The sequence below is a fragment of the Erinaceus europaeus genome, unplaced genomic scaffold (genome assembly GCF_950295315.1).
Source record: "Erinaceus europaeus unplaced genomic scaffold, mEriEur2.1 scaffold_689, whole genome shotgun sequence".
NCBI classification, from domain to species: Eukaryota; Metazoa; Chordata; class Mammalia; order Eulipotyphla; family Erinaceidae; genus Erinaceus; species Erinaceus europaeus.
Window position 1 is genome coordinate 3,029 of NW_026647390.1, and position 20,378 is coordinate 23,406.

At 44.4% G+C, this 20,378-nt stretch overlaps 1 protein-coding gene across 1 annotated transcript; it reads left to right on the top strand.

Moving 5' to 3' along the window:
- Positions 1–1,488: 1,488 nt before the first annotated feature.
- DEF6 (DEF6 guanine nucleotide exchange factor) lies at positions 1,489–18,458 on the top strand. The gene is made up of 10 exons (XM_060183960.1): positions 1,489–1,649; positions 2,312–2,497; positions 5,963–6,199; positions 6,288–6,434; positions 11,161–11,269; positions 11,906–12,204; positions 13,876–14,042; positions 14,148–14,346; positions 17,601–17,691; positions 17,880–18,458. Exons 1-10 carry the CDS (start codon positions 1,617–1,619, stop codon positions 18,101–18,103), a joined length of 1,692 nt encoding a protein of 563 aa, XP_060039943.1. The 5' UTR covers positions 1,489–1,616; the 3' UTR covers positions 18,104–18,458.
- Positions 18,459–20,378: the final 1,920 nt, after the last annotated feature.

Here is a 20,378-nt window from a genome sequence, read left to right on the forward strand (position 1 = left end):
TGTTATGGTGTGGAAGGTGGTGCAGTGGATAAAGCATTGGACTCTCAAGCATGAGGTTCTGAGTTCAATCCCCAGCAGCACATGTACCAGAGTGATGTCTGGTTCTTTCTCTCCTCCTATCTTTCTCATTAACACATAAATAAAAATCTTTTAAAAAAAAATTGTTGTGGTCTAGGAGATAGCACAGTGGCTAGAGTGCTGGACTTGGAAGCATAAAGTCTTGAGTTCAATCAATAGCCACACATATCCAGAGTGATGCTCTCTTTTCTTCTTTCTTATGCCAATAGATAATTTATTTATTTATTTATTTATTTATTTTTGCCTCCAGGGTTATCACTGGGGCTCAGTGCCTGTACTATGAATCCATGCTCCTGGCAACAATTCTCCCCTCCCATTTTACTGGCTAGGACAGAGAGAAATTGAGAGTGGAGGGGAAAATAGAGAGGAGGAGAGAAATATAGACACCTGCAAACCTGTTTAACCACTTGTGAAGTGTCCCCCTGCAGATGGGGAGCTAGGGGCTTGAACCAGGATCCTTTCACGGGATCCTTGCACTTTGCACTTTAACCCAGTGCACCACCACCCAACCCCCACTAATAGATAAATCTTTTAGAAATAATGATTGGGAGTAGGGCAGTAGCGCAGTGGGTTAAGTGCATGTGGCGCAAAGTACAAGGACTTGTGTAAGGACCCAGTTCAAGCCCCTGGCTCCCCACCTGCAGGGGAGTCGCTTCACAGGCGGTGAAGCAGGTCTGCAGGTGTTTATCTTTCTCTCCCCCTCTCTGTCTTCCCATCCTCTCTCCATTTCTCTCTGTCCAATCTAACATCGACATCAACAATAACAATAAAACTACAACAACAATAAAAAACAAGGGCAACAAAAGGGAAAATAAAATAATTAATTAAAAATAAATAAATAAAATAATAATAATTGTTATGAGGAGTTAAGTGTATGTAAAATACTTAGCTCATTGGTCAATGCACAGTAACTGTATAAGTTTTAGTTATTAAACTGGATAATATGTGCACTAACAATTGGAATAGGGGTGAGCAGAGTGGGAGAGGTGGGGGGCAATCTTCTTTTTTTTAGTAGTTTTTTAATTTGACAGATACATAAAGAAACTGAGTGTGAACAGGGAGGTAGAGAGAGAAAGAGAAACACAGCACAGCCTCACTGTTGTCAAAACTTTTCCCCTACAGATGGGCTTGAACCCAGGTCCTTACACACTATAATGTATGCAGTCAACTAGATGTGCCACTGCCTGGCCCTAGGAGCAATCTTTTGATCTGGTTTCTTTTCTTTTCTCTTTTTTAAAAGAAATTAATTAATTAATTAGAGAGATGGAACTGGAGCATTACATTAGTCTAGAACATGTAATCCCAGGGACTGAACTCAGGGCCTCATGCCCAAGAGTCCAGTGCTTTGCCCACTGTGCCACCCCCTGTGCCTAGTTTCATAAAGAAGTCTTTCTTAGGGCACGTGAAGCCAAATTGTTTGTTTGTCTCAGGTGCTGTCCCACAACCTGTACACAGTCCTGCACATCCCCCATGACCCTGTGGCCCTGGAGGAGCACTTCCGAGATGACGACGATGGCCCTGTGTCCAGCCAGGGATACATGCCCTACCTCAACAAGTACATCCTGGACAAGGTGTGATCAACTTAGGGGGAGCACCTCTAACCTGTCCCCACTTACCGGTACCCCAGTGCATTGCTCCCACAGCAGACTTCCACTTCTGTCCCTCTCTGGTTTTCTGTCTCCATTCTTTACATTCCAGACACTTGTCCACTCAACTCATTACCAGTCTTTCTCACCTTTGTCCTAGCCTAGCAGTCACCTTTGCCATGACTTTCCACCACAGCCCAGCCTAACCCACCCTCAGCTTCCAGATTAACCTTTATAAAGTGTTTCCCAACTCCCTGCCCCCCCCACTCTATATGTCTTTCTTCATCTTCCCAGTTATCATTGTCTTCTCAGATTCTCCTGAATTGTCCACTCCCTCCTTCCAACAACACTCCCCCCCCCCCTAGATTTTCTCTTCTTTCTCCCTTGGGATAGGGGACTAGAGTTCCTTCTCTGTGGACAGGGGACTTGGCTGGGCATAGAAGTGTAAGCAGGGGTGGGGAGACATGGAGGGGGATGAAGTAGTGGGGGATTGGAAGCAACTAGTTTCCTGGGCGTCAATTCAAGTTAAAGTCCTGCCCTAGGAAGCAGGGGAATAAGATGACCCCAAGAAACCATCTAGAGCATTAGCTTGGTGGTAGGGCAGGCTTGGGGCAGCCTATTTGGCTGACTTGTAGGCCTGGTGGCAGGTGGAGGAGGGGGCTTTCATTAAGGAGCACTTTGATGAGCTGTGCTGGACCCTGACGGCCAAGAAGAACTATCGGGTGGATAGCAACGGGAACAGCATGCTCTCCAATCAGGACGCCTTCCGCCTCTGGTGCCTCTTCAACTTCCTGTCTGAGGACAAGTACCCTCTGATCATGGTTCCTGATGAGGTGAGGATGATGGCATCTCTGGGACTAAGTCACTGGGGGCCAGGCTTCAGCAAAACCACGAAGGAAGGCAAATTATCTCTGCACTTTCCCACATCCCCTTTCTTCTTTGTTTCCACATGCTGGTACCTATCCATCCATGCCCAGTGGGCTCCATATGCCTAGAACTGCCCATATGCCTAGAAATTCTAGGAGAGCTGAAGTGATTCTTCCATCAGGGTTCTGTGGGCTCTCACAATAGGAAATGATCTGCAAATTCTATTTGCAGAGGCATTATGCTTAATATGTAACTGGATATTTGAAACTGAAAACATTAAATCAGAGGGCAGGATTTGGGGCATTGTGGCAATCTGAGACAGGTGCTAGATGAGGAGGAAGAAGACCTTCCTGAATATATCTCCACATAAGCCGCATGGGAAATCCAGTCTGGCCCTGATTCCAGAATTTCTATTTTTATTTTTATTTTTAGTATAAATGAGAGCCACAGCAGACTTCACTCAACGACCCAGAGAGGTCATCCTATGAATAGAGACCCAGAATCTGGATCATGGATGGGAGAAGCCAGAGCAGGTGTCCCCTTTTTCAGTCAACCCATAGTCTCCCTGTATTTCCTACCTCTCTCCCATCTGTTAAGCCTTCGTCCTTTTGATGACTGTGACAAATGTCAGTATTTTTAGAGTGAGATACACAGGGGAGTGGTCCTTTTTTTTACAAGAGGACTTGTAACTACACTCAGATTCCTGTTCTTGTTTATCAGGAGCGAGGGCAGTTAACTGAGCCTTGAACTGGTGTACTCCATCTTACTACCTGCTGAGGCCCTTAGAATGAATGTCTAAGAGTTTCCCAAAAATTTCCTGGGGCCAGTAAGGGACACGTGTCTGTCTGCACAAACACCTGGCTGGGTGCCCTTGTCGGCCTCCTGCCAGTCAGAACAAGGTGGCTTTTCAGAGGCTAAGACTGCTTATTGCTATGATCAACACAAATTGCATCAGGATATACCCCAACCACCACTTCCTGTTCCTCAGTAACAGGCTTCCTGTCCCTACTTTACTTGTCCTCCCATAAAGGAAGGAATCCCAGGATGGGGGATTGGGGTTTGGAATAATAAGAGCTCAAAGGGACACATCAAGCTGTGGCTGCCACCAGTTTGCTGTGCGACTTAGTCACTTCCTCCTTTGGGCTTTGATTTTATCATCTGTAAAATAAGGGTATTGGAGAGTTCTATTCTGCAATTTTAAAAGATGATACTGGAGTATATTATGTTAAGTGAAATAAGTAAAGAGGTGAAAGACAACTACCAGATGGTTTCAATCATATGTGAAATATAGTTAAAGAAAGCAAATGAACTTACAAAAAAATTTAACCAAACCGTCTCTTAGATTTTGTGAAAACTGTTGGGGGTGGGAGGACACAAAAACTTTAAGTGCAATGTTACACACACAGAGGTGTGAAATTATATCATTGAAATTTTATTTTTTTATTACTTTTTATTATCTTTATTTATTGGATAGAGATAGCCAGAAATCAAGAGGTAGGGGAGATAGAGAGGGAGAGAGACAGAGAGACACCTGCAGCACTGCTTCACCACTTGCAAAGCTTTCCCCCTGCAGGTCGGGACCTGGGGATTGAACCAGGTCCTTGAGCACTGTAACATGTGTGCTTAACCAGGTGTGCCACCACCCAGCCCCTCATTGAAATTTTATAATTTTGTAAACTAATATAAATCACTAGCAATGACTTTTTTCATTTTGTATTAGTGAATAAAGAGTATTTTACAAAATCTTAAAATTTCAAGGGTACAATTTCAAACCCACAGCTGGCATGTCCAAGTCACCACACCTTCTACCAAAGCTCTGGACCATATACCCCCACACCATAGTTCTCATTAAGTATAAGAGTTTGGTTTCCTTTCTTTGATTTTTCCTTCTTTCCTTCCTTCCTTCCTTCCTTCCTTCCTTCCTTCCTTCCTTCCTTCCCTCCTCCCTTCCTTCCTTCCTTTCTTCTTTCCCTCTCCCTTTCTTTCTTTCTTTCTTTCTTTCTTTCTTTCTTTCTTTTCTCTTTATTCCTTTTTTCTTGCCAGTTTATTTGCTTCAGTCTTCTATATTCCACATATGAGCAAAACCATCCAGTAGTTTCCTTTATGCCTTTATTTCACATAGCATAATCACTTCTTCCATTTCCATTCATTTTGTTCCAGATAAAACAATATCATTTTTGCTGATTGCAAAGTAGTATTCCATTGAATATATAACTCACAACTTCTTTATCCAGTCATCTGCTATTGGGCATTTAGGTTCATTCAGATGGCCCACAGACATAAGAAAAAAATGTTCCATGCCAGTTATCATTAGAGAAATGCAAATTGAGACCACAATAAGAGTCTATCTCACTACTGTGAAAATGGCCCACACCAACAAAACAGGAAATGATAAATATTACTGAGGATATGGAGAAAAAGAGACCCTGATACACTGTTGGTAGGAATGCAATTTGGTATAGCCCCAGTGGAAAACAGTATGGAGAGCCCTTAAGAAAATAAAACTGGGGAGTCGGGCTGTAGCACAGCGGGTTAAGCGCAGGTGGCGCAAAGCACAAGGACCGGCATAAGGATCCCGGTTCGAACCCCGGCTCCCCACCTGCAGGGGAGTCGCTTCACAGGCGGTGAAGCAGGTCTGCAGGTGTCTATCTTTCTCTCCTCCTCTCTGTCTTCCCTCCTCTCTCCATTTCTCTCTGTCCTATCCAACAACGACGACAACAACAATAATAACTACAACAATAAAAACAAGAAGGGCAACAAAAGGGAATAAATAAATAAAATAAATAAATTTTAAAAAAAAAAGAAAAGAAAACTGGCAAATCTTATGATCCAGTAATAATATATATATATATTATTACTGGATCATAAGATCATATATATTATATACTGGATCATATATATTATATATGGATCATATATATTATATACTGGATCATATATATTATATATGGATCATATATATTATATACTGGATCATATATATATCCCCACTTGCAGGGGAGACACTTCACAAACTGTAAAGCAGTGCTAGAGATGCCTTTCTCCCTCTTTATCTCACTTTCCCCATCAATTTCTGTTTTTATCAAATAAATAAAACAAAAAATTTAATTATTTTTTAAATGAGTCTCCTAAACAGCCCTTGCACTCCCTCTTCCTGGCTCCAGCCCTTAATTCCCACCTTTACACCTTAACTTAAGGCAGAAGGAATGGAGACTGCTGGTTGGGAAGGAGGAGGCATGTCTAAATTGGTGTTAGAGTTCCAGGATTTCCTCCCAATTCTCTAGCCCAGTCACCACTAGCATTTAGTTTCCTGACCACCATCACTTCAGCTCCCAGACCCCATTCCCTTCAGCCCTGGCTCTGGAATCCAATAGGAGTGCCCCCAGAAATGCTGCCCACGGCAGTAGCAGGCCTTCCCTCTCCCCTTCCAGGTGGAATACCTGCTGAAGAAGGTGCTTAGCAGCATGAGCCTGGAAGTAGGCTTGGGTGAGCTGGAGGAGCTGTTGGCGCAGGAGGCTCAGGCAGCCCAGACCACTGGAGGTCTCAGCGTCTGGCAGTTCCTGGAGCTCTTCAACTCGGGCCGCTGTCTTCGAGGAGTGGGTCGGGAGACCCTCAGCATGGCCATCCACGAGGTCTACCAGGAGCTCATCCAAGATGTCCTGAAACAGGTCAAGCCAGGCTGTGGACTAGGAGAGGGCCCTCAGAAAAGATGTAGAGGTGCCCTGTTGACATCTCTGATTTTGCTCTGACTGGCAGGGCTATCTGTGGAAACGAGGGCACCTGAGGAGGAACTGGACTGAGCGATGGTTCCAGCTGCAGCCCAGCAGTCTCTGCTATTTTGGAAGTGAAGAGTGCAAAGAGAAAAGGGGTACTATCCCGCTAGATGCACAGTGCTGCGTGGAGGTGAGGGGGTCAACTGGAGGGATGAAAGATATCTCACAGCCCAGAGGGTCTCCAGTGCAGTGTGAGGGCAAGGGGCTCAGGAAGAAGGCAAAAGGAGAGAAAAATCAGTCACACATATTTCTGCTTAGACGAATGTAACACAATATAGATGGGCACCTCATAGCCATTCTGATTTGAAAGTAGCTAAACCTATAAGTCATCCACTAAAATCATTTGTGAATATGGGGATTGTGCTAAAGATTTGAGAGGAGAGGGCTTATGTCTCATACTAGACAGAAAAAAACCTACTTAAAGAATTCTTAGGGATCGGGTTGTGGCGTCTGGTTGAGTGCACATGCTACAATGCACAAGGACTGGGGTTCAGGCCCCTGACCCCCACCTGCAGGGGGAAGGCTTCACAAGTGGTAAGGCAGTGCTTCAGTTGTTTCTGTCTCTGTCTCTCTCATCCTCTTTTTTACCAGAGCACTGCTCAGCTCTGGCTTATGGTGCTATAGGGGATTGAACCTGGGACTTGGAAGCCTCAAGCATGAGAGACTCTTTTTTTTTTCTTTTTTTTTTTTTTTGGATAGGACAGAGAGAAATCAAGAGAGGAGGGGAAGACAGACACCTGCAGATCTGCTTCACCGCCCATGAAGCGACCCCCCTGCAGGTGGTGAGCTGGGGGGTCGAACCAGGATACTTGTGCTGGTCCTTGCGCTTTGCGCCATGTGTGCTTAACCTGCTGCACTACCGCCCGACTCCCGCGTAATAGACTCTGCATAATAACCATTATGCTACCTACCCCTGCCCTTCTCCTTATCTATCTCCCCATTCCTCTCTTGATTTCTCTCTGACTCTACCCAAGTAAATAAAATATTTTTAAAATTCCTTAAGGGGCCAGGCGCACATGGTGTGAAGCACAAGGTCTGATGTAAGGATCCAGTTGGAGCTCCCAGCTCCCCATCTGTAGGGGGGCCGCTTCATGAGCAGTGAAGCAAGTCTGCAGGTGTCTGTCTTTTTCTCCCCCTCTGTCTTACCATCCTCTCTCGATTTTTTTCTGTCCTATCCAACAACAAGGATAGCAATGACAACAATAATAATAATGATAAACAAGGGCAACAAAAGGGAAAACATAGCCTCCAGGAGCAGTGGATTCATAGTGCAGGCACGAAGTCCCAGTGATAACCCTGGAGGCAAAAAAAAAAAATTCTTTAAAAGTTTTCTTTCACCTAAATTCCATTTCCTTTAGCAACTCCACACTTCTCTATTCTTCCTCCATACGCATCATCTCTCCAACTTCCCCTGCCTTGTCCCTGCCCACTTTTATTTGAGAGGCTTCAAACAATTTTTAAAATAAAGTATATGTGTTATTGCCACTTTAGCCATACAGTAGCATCAAGTACATTTACAGTGTTGTGTAGCCACCACCATTGTTTATTTCCCGAACTTTATTTTAATACCTCAGATAGAACCTGAGATTTCTGGAGCCACAGGCAGGAATGTCTATTACACAACCACTAGTGCTACCCCCATGTCTACAAGTACTTCTTTCTTCTTCTCCTTCTCCTTTTTATTTTATTTCATACGAAACAGAAAGTTCTACATGAAAGAGGAAGACAAAGAGTGCACACACTCTAGCAGCTAAGCTGTTTTCCTGGTCATCCATCCTACTTCCTGCCTGCCTCTATAAGTTTGGCTGCTTTAGGTACCTCATATAAGTGAAATCAAGCATGTCCTGTAGTGCCTGGCTTCTTTCACTTAGCGTAATATTTTCTCTGCCATGTTTAAGTTTTTCAATATTTACTTATGTATGAGAAAGAGAGAAGTCTAGTACTCCTGGGCTACTAGGATAATGTTTTCAAGGTTTATCTATGTTGTAGAATGGATCATAACTTTATTCCTTTTATGGCTGAATAATATTCCATTACATATTCATGCACATATACTACCTTTTGTTTATTCTTTAGTTGAGTATTTGAGTTGTTTTAACCTTTTTTTAAATATTTATTTATTTATTTTTCCCTTTTTGTTGCCCTTGTTTTTTATTGTTATTGTAGCTATTGTAGTTATTGTTGATGTTGTCATTGTTAGGACAGAGAAATGGAGAGAGGAGGGGAAGACAGAGAGGGGGAGAGAAAGATAGACACCTGCAGACCTGCTTCACCACTTGTGAAGGGACCCCCCCCCCCCCCGCAGGTGGGGAGCCGAGGGCTTGAACCGGGATTCTTATGCCGGTCCTGTGCTTGGTGCCGTGTGCACTTAACCCACTGCGCTACCACCCGACTCCCGCTGTTTTCACTTTTTTTTGCTACTGTAAATACTATAAACATTCATGTACAACTTTCTGGGTGTACGTATGTATTCATTCCTCTAGGAGTAAAGTTCCTGTACCACAGGGTAATTCTATGTCTAACTTCTTTATTTTATTTTAATGAGAGAGAGAGAGAGAGAGAGAGAGAGAGACCAGAGCACACTGTGGTTTACGGTGGTGCCAGGGATTGAACGTGGGGCCTTGGAACCTCATGCATGAGAATCTTTTGCAGAACCATTATTGTGTCTCCCCAACCTATTTAACGTCTTGAGAGACAAACTGTTTTCCACAGTGTCTGCACCATCTTAGAATTCTCATCAGCAATGTGTGAGGGTTTCAGTGTCTTCACATCCTCATCAATGTGCTATTTTACATTTAAAAAATCAATACTCTAGCCAACCTAGACAGTGTCCATTATATTTTACTGTATTTTTTTTTATTTGTTTGTTTTTTCTTTTTGCCACCAGGGCTTTACCTCTCTGGATCAATTTTTCTAGATAGAGAGAGATGGGTCAGAAAAAATAGCTCACTTGGATATGTGTAGCTAGTCCTATGTATGACTCAGGCATGAGCCAAGCCTCCACTACATTTAAGGAAGCTTTGATGCTGTTTTTTTTTCTTCCCTTATCTCTTATCTCTTTATCTCTTTCTGAAGTTATCCCAGAGTGGTGGAGTCCTGAAGATGTCCAAAAAAATTTTTTTTAATTTAAATAAGAAAGAAAGAGAAAGGCAGGAGAAGTTAGGCTTGAACATGGGCCCACCACATGACAGACTAGGCTCACTGTCCAGGTGATCTATTTTCAAGTCCTGGCTGTACTCATTTTTTGTGTGTGTGCATTTAAAATTTTTTTTTGATTGATGAGAAAGAGGGAGAGAGAACCAGAGCATTACTCTGGCACATGTGATGCTGGGAGTCAAACTCAAACTCAGGACTTCATGTTTGAGGGTCCAACATTTCATCCACTGGACTTCTATAGTAATAATAATAATAATAGTAATATTATTATTATTAAATATTATTATTGTTTACTGAGAAGCCAGACCTTTATGTGTGTTCAGTCCCACCACTTCTGTTCACCAACTTTAAAAATTATCTTTATTATAGAGAGAGGTGGAGAGAAAAGGAGAGGGGGGGTGGAGAGAGACCAAGACTCTAGCACCTCCCCACCATCCATGGAGCTTCCCATGGTGCTGCTGTATGGTGTCAGGGTTCAAACCTAGGACCTCAAATATGGTAAGGAGTATGCCCCACTGCCTGAGCCATCTTCTGGCTCCTGCTGCATCCATATTTGTCAAATAAGGATACAGGTGTTACTACTTAGGCAAAACTCCCAGTTCATTGTCTATATGCAATGTGAATAGAGAAAGTTCCTGGACTTTTTAATTTTTCATTTCTATGCAAAGTGGAGTGAATAATACCGGCCTGGGAAGACTAAATGATGCATATAAAATACTAGTATACTAGACTGGAAGGTGGCACAGTAGATAAAGTATGAGGTCCCAAGTTTCGTCCCTAGCATTGCATGTGCCAGAGTGATGCTCATAAATCCATAAACAATTAAATCTTTCAAATCGAGGGGCCAGGCAGTGGCACATCTGGTTGAGTGTATAAGACCCCCAAAGTTCAAGCCTTGAGTCCTCACTTGCAGGAGGAAGTTTTGCAATCAGTGAAGCAGTGCTGCAAGTGTCTCTATGTCCCCTTTCCCTCTCAATTTCTCTATCTATCCAATAAATTAATAGATAAAATATTTTTTAAAAAATTAAAAAAAAAAACACTTGTATATGCATACCTGAGGTCCCAAAGACCTGTGACAGATTCAACCCTTTGTACCTCCTTAAGCCATAGCTGAACAGTGCTCTGATCCTCTTTCTCACTCCCCCCTCACCCCTCACATTGTCTCTCATAATAAATAAGCAAACAAACAAAACTTAAAAACACTAGCACATACCCTAGAATTTAAGAAGCTAAATTCATGGTAGCTATTAATTTCCTGCTAGACTGTAGGCTTAGAGATTTAGTCCATTAGATACAGTTCTTTATTCCAAATATTTAAAACAATAAGCAGCACTCAGTAGTACTCCAAAATTACCCGTGGACTGGCTGAATGTAGCTGGTCTGAGGACCCTGTGCCTGGAGATGTTCAAGCATGATCTACATAAACACTGGGTTACAGTGGTGTGCTCAGCTCCAAGCAGAATATGGCTCTACCCCACTTTCAAACAGCAAAGGCTACAATTATTGGGGAGACACAAGTAGTTGTGTGTAGACACAACTAATTGTTCATCATGGGGGTCACTCAAGGCTCCTGGCAGAGACAGGGGGGGTGTCTGAGGTAGATGGTCAGTCAGGAATAGTAGTGGCTTGGTCTGGGGGCCACCCCTGGGCCCTTGGGGCCATGATCTCAGTAATGCCACCCCATCTGGCCCCTCTCCCAGGTGCTCCCTGATAGAGAAGGAAAACGCTGCATGTTTTGTGTGAAGACTGCCTCTCGCACATATGAAATGAGTGCCTCTGACACTCGCCAGCGCCAGGAGTGGACCACTGGTGAGTGCTCACTGGAGGGCCTGAGGCTGTCTGGGCTTCAGTGTCCTCAGGGCCTGTGATAACACATAACTCAGGCCCAGTGGGAGGCTGGACTGGACCTGAGTCCTAAGGCTTTAAGGTCCCTTTCCCCGCAATGTGCCTTCATAAAACCCCACCACTAGGGCTGGGCAGTGGTGCACTGGGTCGAGTGCACAGACTTTACAGTATGCTGGACCCAGGTTCAAGCCCTAGGTCCCCACCTGCAGGGGGGAAGCCTCATGAGAGGTGAAATTGCTGTAGATCTCCCTCCCTCTCCTATCTCCCAATCCTCCCTCAGTTTCTCTGTCTCTATCCAAAACAGATTATGATCGTATATATATTAAATCCCACTTAGGGGCTGGGTGGTGGTGCACCTGATTGAGCACACATGTTACAGTGCACAAAGACCCGGGTTTGAGTCCCCAGTCTCCACCTGCAGGGGGAAAGCTTTACAAGTAGTGAAACATGGCTGCTGGTGTCTCTGTCTCCCTCTCTTTCACCCCCTTCCCTCTCGATTTCTGGCTCTCTCTACCCAGTAAATAAATATAGTTTAAAAAAAACTTTTAAAACCCCACCACCACCTGGTGTCCCCTGCCCACTCTCTCTTTGTTCCCGCAGCTATCCAGACAGCGATCCGGCTACAGGCAGAGGGGAAGACGTCGCTGCACAAGGACCTGAAACAGAAGCGGCGGGAGCAGCGCGAGCAGCGGGAGCGGCGGCGGGCAGCCAAGGAGGAGGAGCTGGTGCGGCTGCAGCAGCTGCAAGAAGAAAAGGAGCGGAAGTTGCAGGAGCTGGAGCTGCTGCAGGAGGCGCAGAGGCAGGCCGAGCGCCTGCTGCAGGAGGAGGAGGAGCGGCGCCGCAGCCAGCACCGGGAGCTGCAGGAAGCGCTGGAAGGCCAACTGCGAGAAGCGGAGCAGGTGGGGCTGGCCGAGGGATGCTGTGTGGCGAGGCTTGGGCTCTGGGGTAGGGGCGGGGCCCGGGCGGAGGGATGGCCCGTGTGCTGAGGGATGCCTGTGCCGGCAGCGCTAGTAGGAACGAAGTTCTGTTGAGTTTGAAAAAATGGGTGGAGGACTGGAAAGGCGGAAAAGCACAACATGCCTTCATGCCAGAGGCACCAACATTTCACGATCAATCCCCAGCGCCATCATAAGCCAGAGCTGAGCAGTGCTCCAGAGGGAAGAAAAAGAAGGAAATAAGTAAAGGAAGGAAGGAAAAGAAAGGAAAGGAAAAGCAGAAAGAAAACGGGGAAAAGGAAGGATGAATGGAAAGAAAGAAAGAAAAGAAAAGAAAGAAAGAAAGTCAGAGTGGTGGCACACCTGGTTGAAGAAAGAAAGAAAGATAGAAAGAAAGAAAGAAAGAAAGAAAGAAAGAAAGAAAGAAAGAAAGTCTGAATGGTGGCACACCTGGTTGAGTGAACACATTTTAGCGAGCCAGGACCTGGGTTCAAGCCCCCAGTCCTCACCTGCAGAAGGAAAGCTTTCATGAGTGGTGAAGTAGTTGCTGGTCTTTCTCTCTCTTCCCCTCTCTCAATCTCCCCCTTTGCTCTCAATTTCTCAGTTTCTATCCAAAAATAAATAAACATATTTTTTAAAAGATGAAAAGGAGAGAAAAAGGAAGAGGGGATGAAGAAGAAAGAAAAGAAAGAAGAAAAATAAGAAGGAAGGAAAGAAGATGGGCTTAGGCCAGGCCTGTGGTAAAGGAAGGGGGGGAAATGTTGTTTTTGTTTTACCAGAACACTGCTCAGTCTGGCTTATGGTGATGCAGGGAGATGAACCTGGGACTTTGCGACTTTAGTTAATTATCAAAGTCTTTTTTTTAAAAAGATTTTATTTATTTATTCATGAGAAGATAGGAGGAGAGAGAAAGAACCAGACATCACTCTGGCACATGTGCTGCCAGGGATCGAACTCAGGACCTCATGCTTGAGAGTCCAAAGCCTTATCACTGCGCCACCTCCCGGACCACGTCAAAGTCTTTTTGTATAGCCATTATGCAACCTTCTCCACCCAGGTATGAAGGACTATTAAGTTTGGTGTTAGGAAGGCAGTGACTTGAGCCTCTTTTCCCCATGTGGCATCTGTTCACTGACCATTATCTGATCTAGTCAGGCTCTTAGAAATGTATCAGGTGGGGCTGGGTGGTGGCGCACCTGGTTGAGCACACACATTACAGTGTGCAAGGACCCGGGTTTGAGCCCCGGGTCCCCACCTTCAGGGGGGAAACTTCACGAGTGGTGAAGCAAGGCTGCAGGTATCTCTCTGCCTCTCTCTGTCACCCACCCTTCTCTCAATTTTTGGCTTTCTCTATCCAATAAATAAATAAAGATAACAAAAAACATTTTTTTAAATTTGGAAAAAATAAAGAAATGCATCAGGTCAGAAATCTCATGAACTCCTCCTACCTTATGGTTTTGTTAATTAATCCTTTCTTAAATAAAATAAAATAAAAAAGAAAATCTCATGAAGGGACTTTCTAGACTCCCACTGTAGATAGCTAGTTGAGGCAGCCTAACAGAACTCTGGGGGTATATATACCTGCCACCTCCCTGCTCTATGTCCCCTCTGCCCTGACTCTGTGTCTCTGTGCAGGCCAGGGCCTCCATGCAGGCTGAAATGGAGCTAAAGAAGGAAGAGGCCGCCAGGCAGCGGCAACGCATCAAAGAGCTGGAGGAAATGCAACATCGACTTCAGGAGGCCCTGCAGTTGGAGGTGAAAGCTCGGCGGGATGAAGAGGCTGTGCGCCTAGCCCAGACCAGGTAGGCCCAAGCACCTGCCCCTGGTTGCCTTCCCAGACTTCACTACCCTCCTGGTTGCTTAGCATCTTTGAGGTGCTTGGAAATGACACAGTGTGTGCCTGGCAGACTGCTGGAGGAAGAAGAGGAGAAGCTGAAGGAGTTGATGCAGCTGAAGGAGGAGCAGGAGCGCTACATTGAGCGGGCACAGCAGGAGAAGCAAGAGCTGCAGCAGGAAATGGCTCTCCAGAGCCGCTCCCTGCAGCAGGCCCAGCAGCAGCTGGAGGAGGTGCGGCAGAACCGGCAGAGGGCTGATGAGGACGTGGAGGTAAGGCTGGTATGGGGCAGGATGGAAGCTGCTGTGGGGTCAGGTGAGCACACACATTTCCATGTTCAAGGGCCAGGTTCAAGCCCCCTCATCCCCAACTGCAGGGGGAAGCTTCAAGAGTGGTGAAGCAGTGTTGCAGGTATCTCTCTCTCCTCTATCCCTCCCTTCCCTCTTGTTTTTCCTGTCTGTATCCAAAATTAGTAAATTAAATTAAAAGCTGTTTTTTTAAAAAAGGTATGATTAGATCCTGCTGAGGTTAGGACTTAATGCGCACACTCTGAGGCCTTTCCTAAAATCCTGGCTGTGTCATTGCCTGGCTATGTTGCCACTGGCAAATTGTTTAACCTCTCTACGTTTCAAGTCCTTCATCTAGGAAAAGGAACAAATAATTGCACTGGTGCATCTGGGTGACAAGTCTAGCAGATGGAGACTTGTCTCAAGTAGCCTCCCCCAGGGCTCTGTTCTGGCTCCTACACTATTTAATATTTACATCAGTGACCTCCCAGAAACTTCTTCAAGGAAGTTCATCTACGCCGATGACATCTGCTGTGCAACTCAGGCATCCAAGTTCGACATCCTCAAGGAAACACTCACGAAAGACATGTCTCTGATATCTGATTACTGTAAAAAATGGCGACTAAGCCCTAGCACTGCAAAAACGGTATCATCTGTTTTCCATCTACACCATGCCTCGGCCTCGCGTGAGCTTAATGTGCAGCTTGGCGATACGAGAATCCGTCATGAAGCCCAGCCAGTCTATCTTGGCGTTACTCTCGATCGCACTCTGTCATTTCACGAACATCTCATAAAAACTGCAGCAAAGGTGGGCGCGAGGAATAACATCATTGCAAGACTGGCCAGCTCCTCATGGGGCACGAGCGCTTCCACACTACGATCATCATCTCTGGCATTATGCTATTCCACTGCAGAATACTGTGCCCCAGTATGGTTCCGTAGCCCCAATGTCCACTTGGTCGATTCCAAATTATATTCCTCCATGAGGATAATTTCTGGAACCATCCGTTCCACCCCGGTTCCATGGCTGCCAGTTCTTAGCAACATCGCCCCGCCAGATATTCGTCGGGATGCGGCATCATCTAAGTTCATTTCCCACGTCTACGCTCGACCGGACCTGCCAATATACGTGGATATCTTCGCCCACCCTGTCCAATGCTTGACGTCTCATCACCCAATCTGGTCCCCTACGCCTACACTGAATTTCTCTGTTCCAGTCTCTTGGAAACAGAGTTGGCAGTCAGCTGAGGTCAAGAACAAACACCTCATCACAGACCCCTGCAAGCGTCAACCCGGCTTTGATCTAGCACGTTATGATTGGGCCCTCCTCAATCGCTATCGAACAGGCCATGGCCGGTGCGCCGCTATGTTCCATCGCTGGGGAGCCAGAGACGACCCGAACTGCCCCTGCGGCTCCAGACAGACTATGACCCACATAGTCAACGACTGCCACCTCTCCAGATTCAAAGGAGGTCTCGAAACTTTACATCAGGTTCAACCTGACGCTGTTGACTGGCTACGGAAGAAGGGCAAACGCTAGAAGAAGAATTGCACTGTTATAAAGATTAAAATTAGATGAGCAGAGAGATTGTGCATCTGGTAGCATACCAGATTTACATACCTGAGATTCCTGAAGTCCCAAATTCAATCCCCAGTACTATCCATAAACTAGAATTGAATAGTGATCTGACCTTTCTTTTCTTCTCTCTTCTTCTCTGTGTCTCTCTTTTAAAAAAGCAAACCCTTAAAAAAAAAAAAAAAAGACAAAGAAATAGCCTTAGGGCTGCGGCTAAGCTTTAAACTGTATTTTATATCTGCCACAAAGTATGAGGAACAGAAAACTTTTGAATATAGAATTATTACAATTCCTTATTCCCAGGACCCACATTTTAACAACTCAGAACTTAGATTCTTTTAATAATGTCAGAAAAATATTCATTCACTTGAGTGAAAAATTTAAGAACATTTTTTGCTCATGTGTACCCATAAAATTACCCTCAGGAAAAAAAGAAGAAGAAGAAAAAAAAAACTTTAGTAGCCAGGGAGATGGGATAGTGGATAAAGTATTGGACTATCAAGCATGAGGGCCCAAGTTCAAGCCTCAGCATTGCATGTGCCAGAGTGATACTCTCTCTTTCATAAATAAGTCTTTAAAAATAAATAACTACTGGGGAGTTGGGCAGTAGCGCAATGGGTTAAGCACAAATGGCACAAAGTGCAAGGACCAGAATAAGGATCCCGGTTCAAGCCCCCAGCTCCCTAACCTGCAGGGGAGTCACTTCACAGGTGGTGAAGTAGGTCTGCAGGTGTCTTTCTCTCCCCCTCTCTGTCTTCCCCTCCTCTCTCCATTTCTCTCTGTCCTATCCAATAAAAACGACATCAATAACTACAATAATAATGAAAAACAACAAGGGCAACAAAAGGAAAAATAAATGAATAAATATAAAAAATAAAGAAAAAGCACTGTGATAAAAAATATTTAACTAAACACATAAATAAATTAGATAATATGTGACATTGACTGTTTAGTAAGAGTGGAAGAAACATTAACTACTTTTTTATTTTTATTATTAACCTGGGCAAAAGCTCTTCTTCCTCCTCTTTCTTCTCCTCCTCTTCTAAGCCCCTACCTCGTTATTCCTGCACTTCAACTTGGAGCTCAAACCTCCATAGAAAAGGTTTATTTTTATAATTTCTACATTTTGTTTCTATTAATAGTGGTTGTTTTATTTTTCTCAGTTGACTTACATAGTCACTGTAAAAAATACAAATACAGAAGTATGTAACATAGGGGAAGTTTCTATACCCCACAACCACTACTAGTGGTGTGGTAAACATTGGAACAGAGATTTTTGCATTTGGTTCTGGGGAAGTTGTGTGGTTTAGAACTCAACATGTGTCCCAGGCAAGCCACTTAAGCCCTTTGTTATTAACTTCTGCTCTACAGGTTAAAGAAGATAGTAAATATACTTAATATATCTTATCTGCATATTTAATGGATTTATTAGGATTATTTTTTACCCTGTGGGGGTCCATGAGTCCCCTGAAACTGGGTGCCAACTCATATAAATAGCTCTTTATGAACATGCATGAGTTTTTCTGGAGAGTTGGTTAGTAGCTTGCATCAGATTCCAAGGAACCTGAGAACCTGAAAAAGTTACAACACCCACCAGGATGGTAGTTTTGTCAAAACCAGGGTGGTGGTTTTGACTCACCTCTCACTGGCCTTGCTCCTACAGGCTGCCCAGAGGAAGTTGCGCCAGGCAAGCACCAACGTGAAACACTGGAATGTCCAGATGAACCGGCTCATGCATCCAATTGAGCCTGGAGGTGAGATAGAGTAGACCCTGGAATGAGAAAGAAGGGAAGGGGAAAGGGGGGCTATCTCTAGATCTCCAGGGCCAGCACAGGCCTGAAGATCAGGAGGTTCTCTCCTCCCCAAGCTCCCAGGCAAGGCCCCTCAAGCACTGCCCTTTGCACACACCTTTCTCCTTACACATCTGACTTTTCTCTTGCAGATAAGCGTCCTGCTAGCAGCAGCTCCTTCACAGGCTTCCAGCCCCCTCTGCTTGCCCGCCACGACTCCTCCCTTAAGCGCATGACTCGCTGGGGGTCCCAGGGTCACAGGACCCCTTCACCCAGCAGCAGTGAGCTTCAGAAGTCCCTCAATGGTGGGGATGAGGCTTCCACACCAGCTTCCACCCCTCAGGAAGATAAACTGGACCCTGCACCAGAAAATTAGCCTCTGTTAACCTATTATCACCTCAACCTCCTGCCCACCAGGACCTGGCCACAGCTGGCCTGTGGGTAACACCAGTCCCAGTGAAAGAGGGAGCTGGAGTCCTGGTGCCAAGGGGCTGATCATGTCATATTCCAGAATGGAACCTGGTTCGATTTTTGCAGCAGCTCCAACCCTGATCAGACCACTGGGGCTGTCTGGGATGCTGATCTTTAAGAACTTGACTCTGTGCCTTAACCCCAAGGACCTGTGGTAAGAAAAAGACTAAACGACCAAATTAGGGGCCACCTATCTCCAGACTGCCAACAAGTTGTGAAGGTACATTTCCAAATAAAAACTATTCTTGATATGAATTATTGATCAGGTCTGTTGTCCATTTCTCCTGCCATTTCCCCCCTTACTCCCAGTTATAGGTTCCAGAAGGAGCTAGAAAAATAACACTATGCCACTTACTAACCAGGTGACTTTGGTCCTGTTTCTTCACCTTTCTGTGCTTCAGTTGCTATGCTGGTAAACCAGATGATATTACAAGCTGCCTTACAGGGTTTTTTGAGGATTAAGTGGTACATGAGTAAACCCTATTGTTACTATCAACCAAAAGTGTTTATTGAACATCTGCTTTATCTCCTGGAATTTTCCAAGTTATTTAATTCTCATGGTCATGTTCGGAGGTGGATATTTTCAGTTTACAAATGGAGAAATTGAGATTCAAAGAGGTAAAGTAATTTGTCCACAGGCTACAAACTTGCTTCTCTTCTCATACTGTCTGACTCACCGACTGTGTGGCCTAAGACAAAGATCTGTGAGTCTAAGAAGATCTGCTCTCTTCTCACTTTCCTTTGTGTAAAACACACCACCAAGGTCAGGGAGATAGTTCAGTTTATTAAAGCACTATCATGCATTCCTGAGACCCTAGAGGTTACAGGTTTAATCTACCTTATACCAGAGCTGAGCAATGCTCTAGTTCTCTTTCTCTCACTCTCCTCTTTCATGATAAATAAATATTTAAAAAATTATTAAGTCCAGCAGATTCTCCTTCACACTTTCATATTTATTCCTACTCCATTCTCATGGCTATTGCCACAGCTAAGGCCTTTGAATCTTCCATTTGTATCACCACCATTGATTCCTTCTCTGTCATGCCCCATAACTCACCATACAATTGATTGGACTTCCTGGGCACCGGGTGGTAGTGCCGCGGGTTAAGCGCACATGGTGACAATTGATTGGACTTCCTTGGCCACTCTCAAATCCACCTCCTTGGCACCTTCCTAGTCACTGGCTTACTCTGGCCTTTATCCCCTCTGCTGGTTCAAAGCAGTAATTAAATCTCCATACTAGCTCCCCCATGCAGCTCAGCTCTGACCTTGATCCTTTCCACTTCTCAGTCTCTCAGTGGTATCCTGTATAGTCAAGTTCACATTCTCGTATGTCACATAAGAGGCCTATGAACATCTGGCTCAAGGGGGCCTTCCATGCTTCTGCCTTATAGAACTACTTGCAGCTGTCTCTTCCCTCTCTGGACCTGCACACTGGCTGTCCTTTCTACCTTACCTCACATAACAGCCTCAATAACTAGATACTTATGTTCTTTGTAGGCAGTGACACATCTTTTGTCTCCACTACCTAACACAGTGTTTGACTCTTAGTAGACAGGTAACAAATATTTGTTGGATAAATTTCTAAATGAACAAATTCTAGGGTGAATGATTTGGTGTCACACAGCTGAAAAGTGATAAAGTAGCTAATATTCAAACAGAAGTTCATTTATTTATTCAGTAAAATATTTATTGAGCTCCTACTATATGCCAGGTGATCCGCTAGATACTGACTATCTGACAAAGTTAAAATAGCAAAGAGTTCTTGCCCTCCTAGAACTTATGTGGTATCTGATATAAAAGCTCATACTTTTTTTTTTTTTTTTTACAAGTACTACATGGAACTTGTATATTGCAAGGACTTTCATTATAGTCTATTTATAAAGTGTCATGGACCACTGTAATTTTATTTCATTTTGTTGTTAAATATTTATTTTTATTTGATAAGACAGACAGAAACTGAGATGAGAAGGAGAGATTCTAGAGGTGGAGACAGGGTGGGGTAGATAGCATAATGGTTAGGCTTCAAAGTCTCAGGTTCAATCCTCCACACCATCATAAGCCAGAAATGAGCAGTGCTTTCATAAAAAAAAAAATACATACATATATATATATATATATATATATATATATATATATATATATATATATATATGGAAACAAACACATTTGCAGTACTG

What these genes read in the sequence shown, in the direction of transcription:
- DEF6 (XM_060183960.1), top strand. Translation starts at nt 1,617, where the DNA reads ATGCCCTACCTCAACAAGTACATCCTGGACAAG. An exon ending in TGATCATGGTTCCTGATGAG is followed by an intron (nt 2,498 to 5,962) that starts GTGAGGATGATG and finishes CTCCCCTTCCAG; the next exon opens with GTGGAATACCTGCTGAAGAA. An exon ending in AACTGCGAGAAGCGGAGCAG is followed by an intron (nt 12,205 to 13,875) that starts GTGGGGCTGGCC and finishes GTCTCTGTGCAG; the next exon opens with GCCAGGGCCTCCATGCAGGC.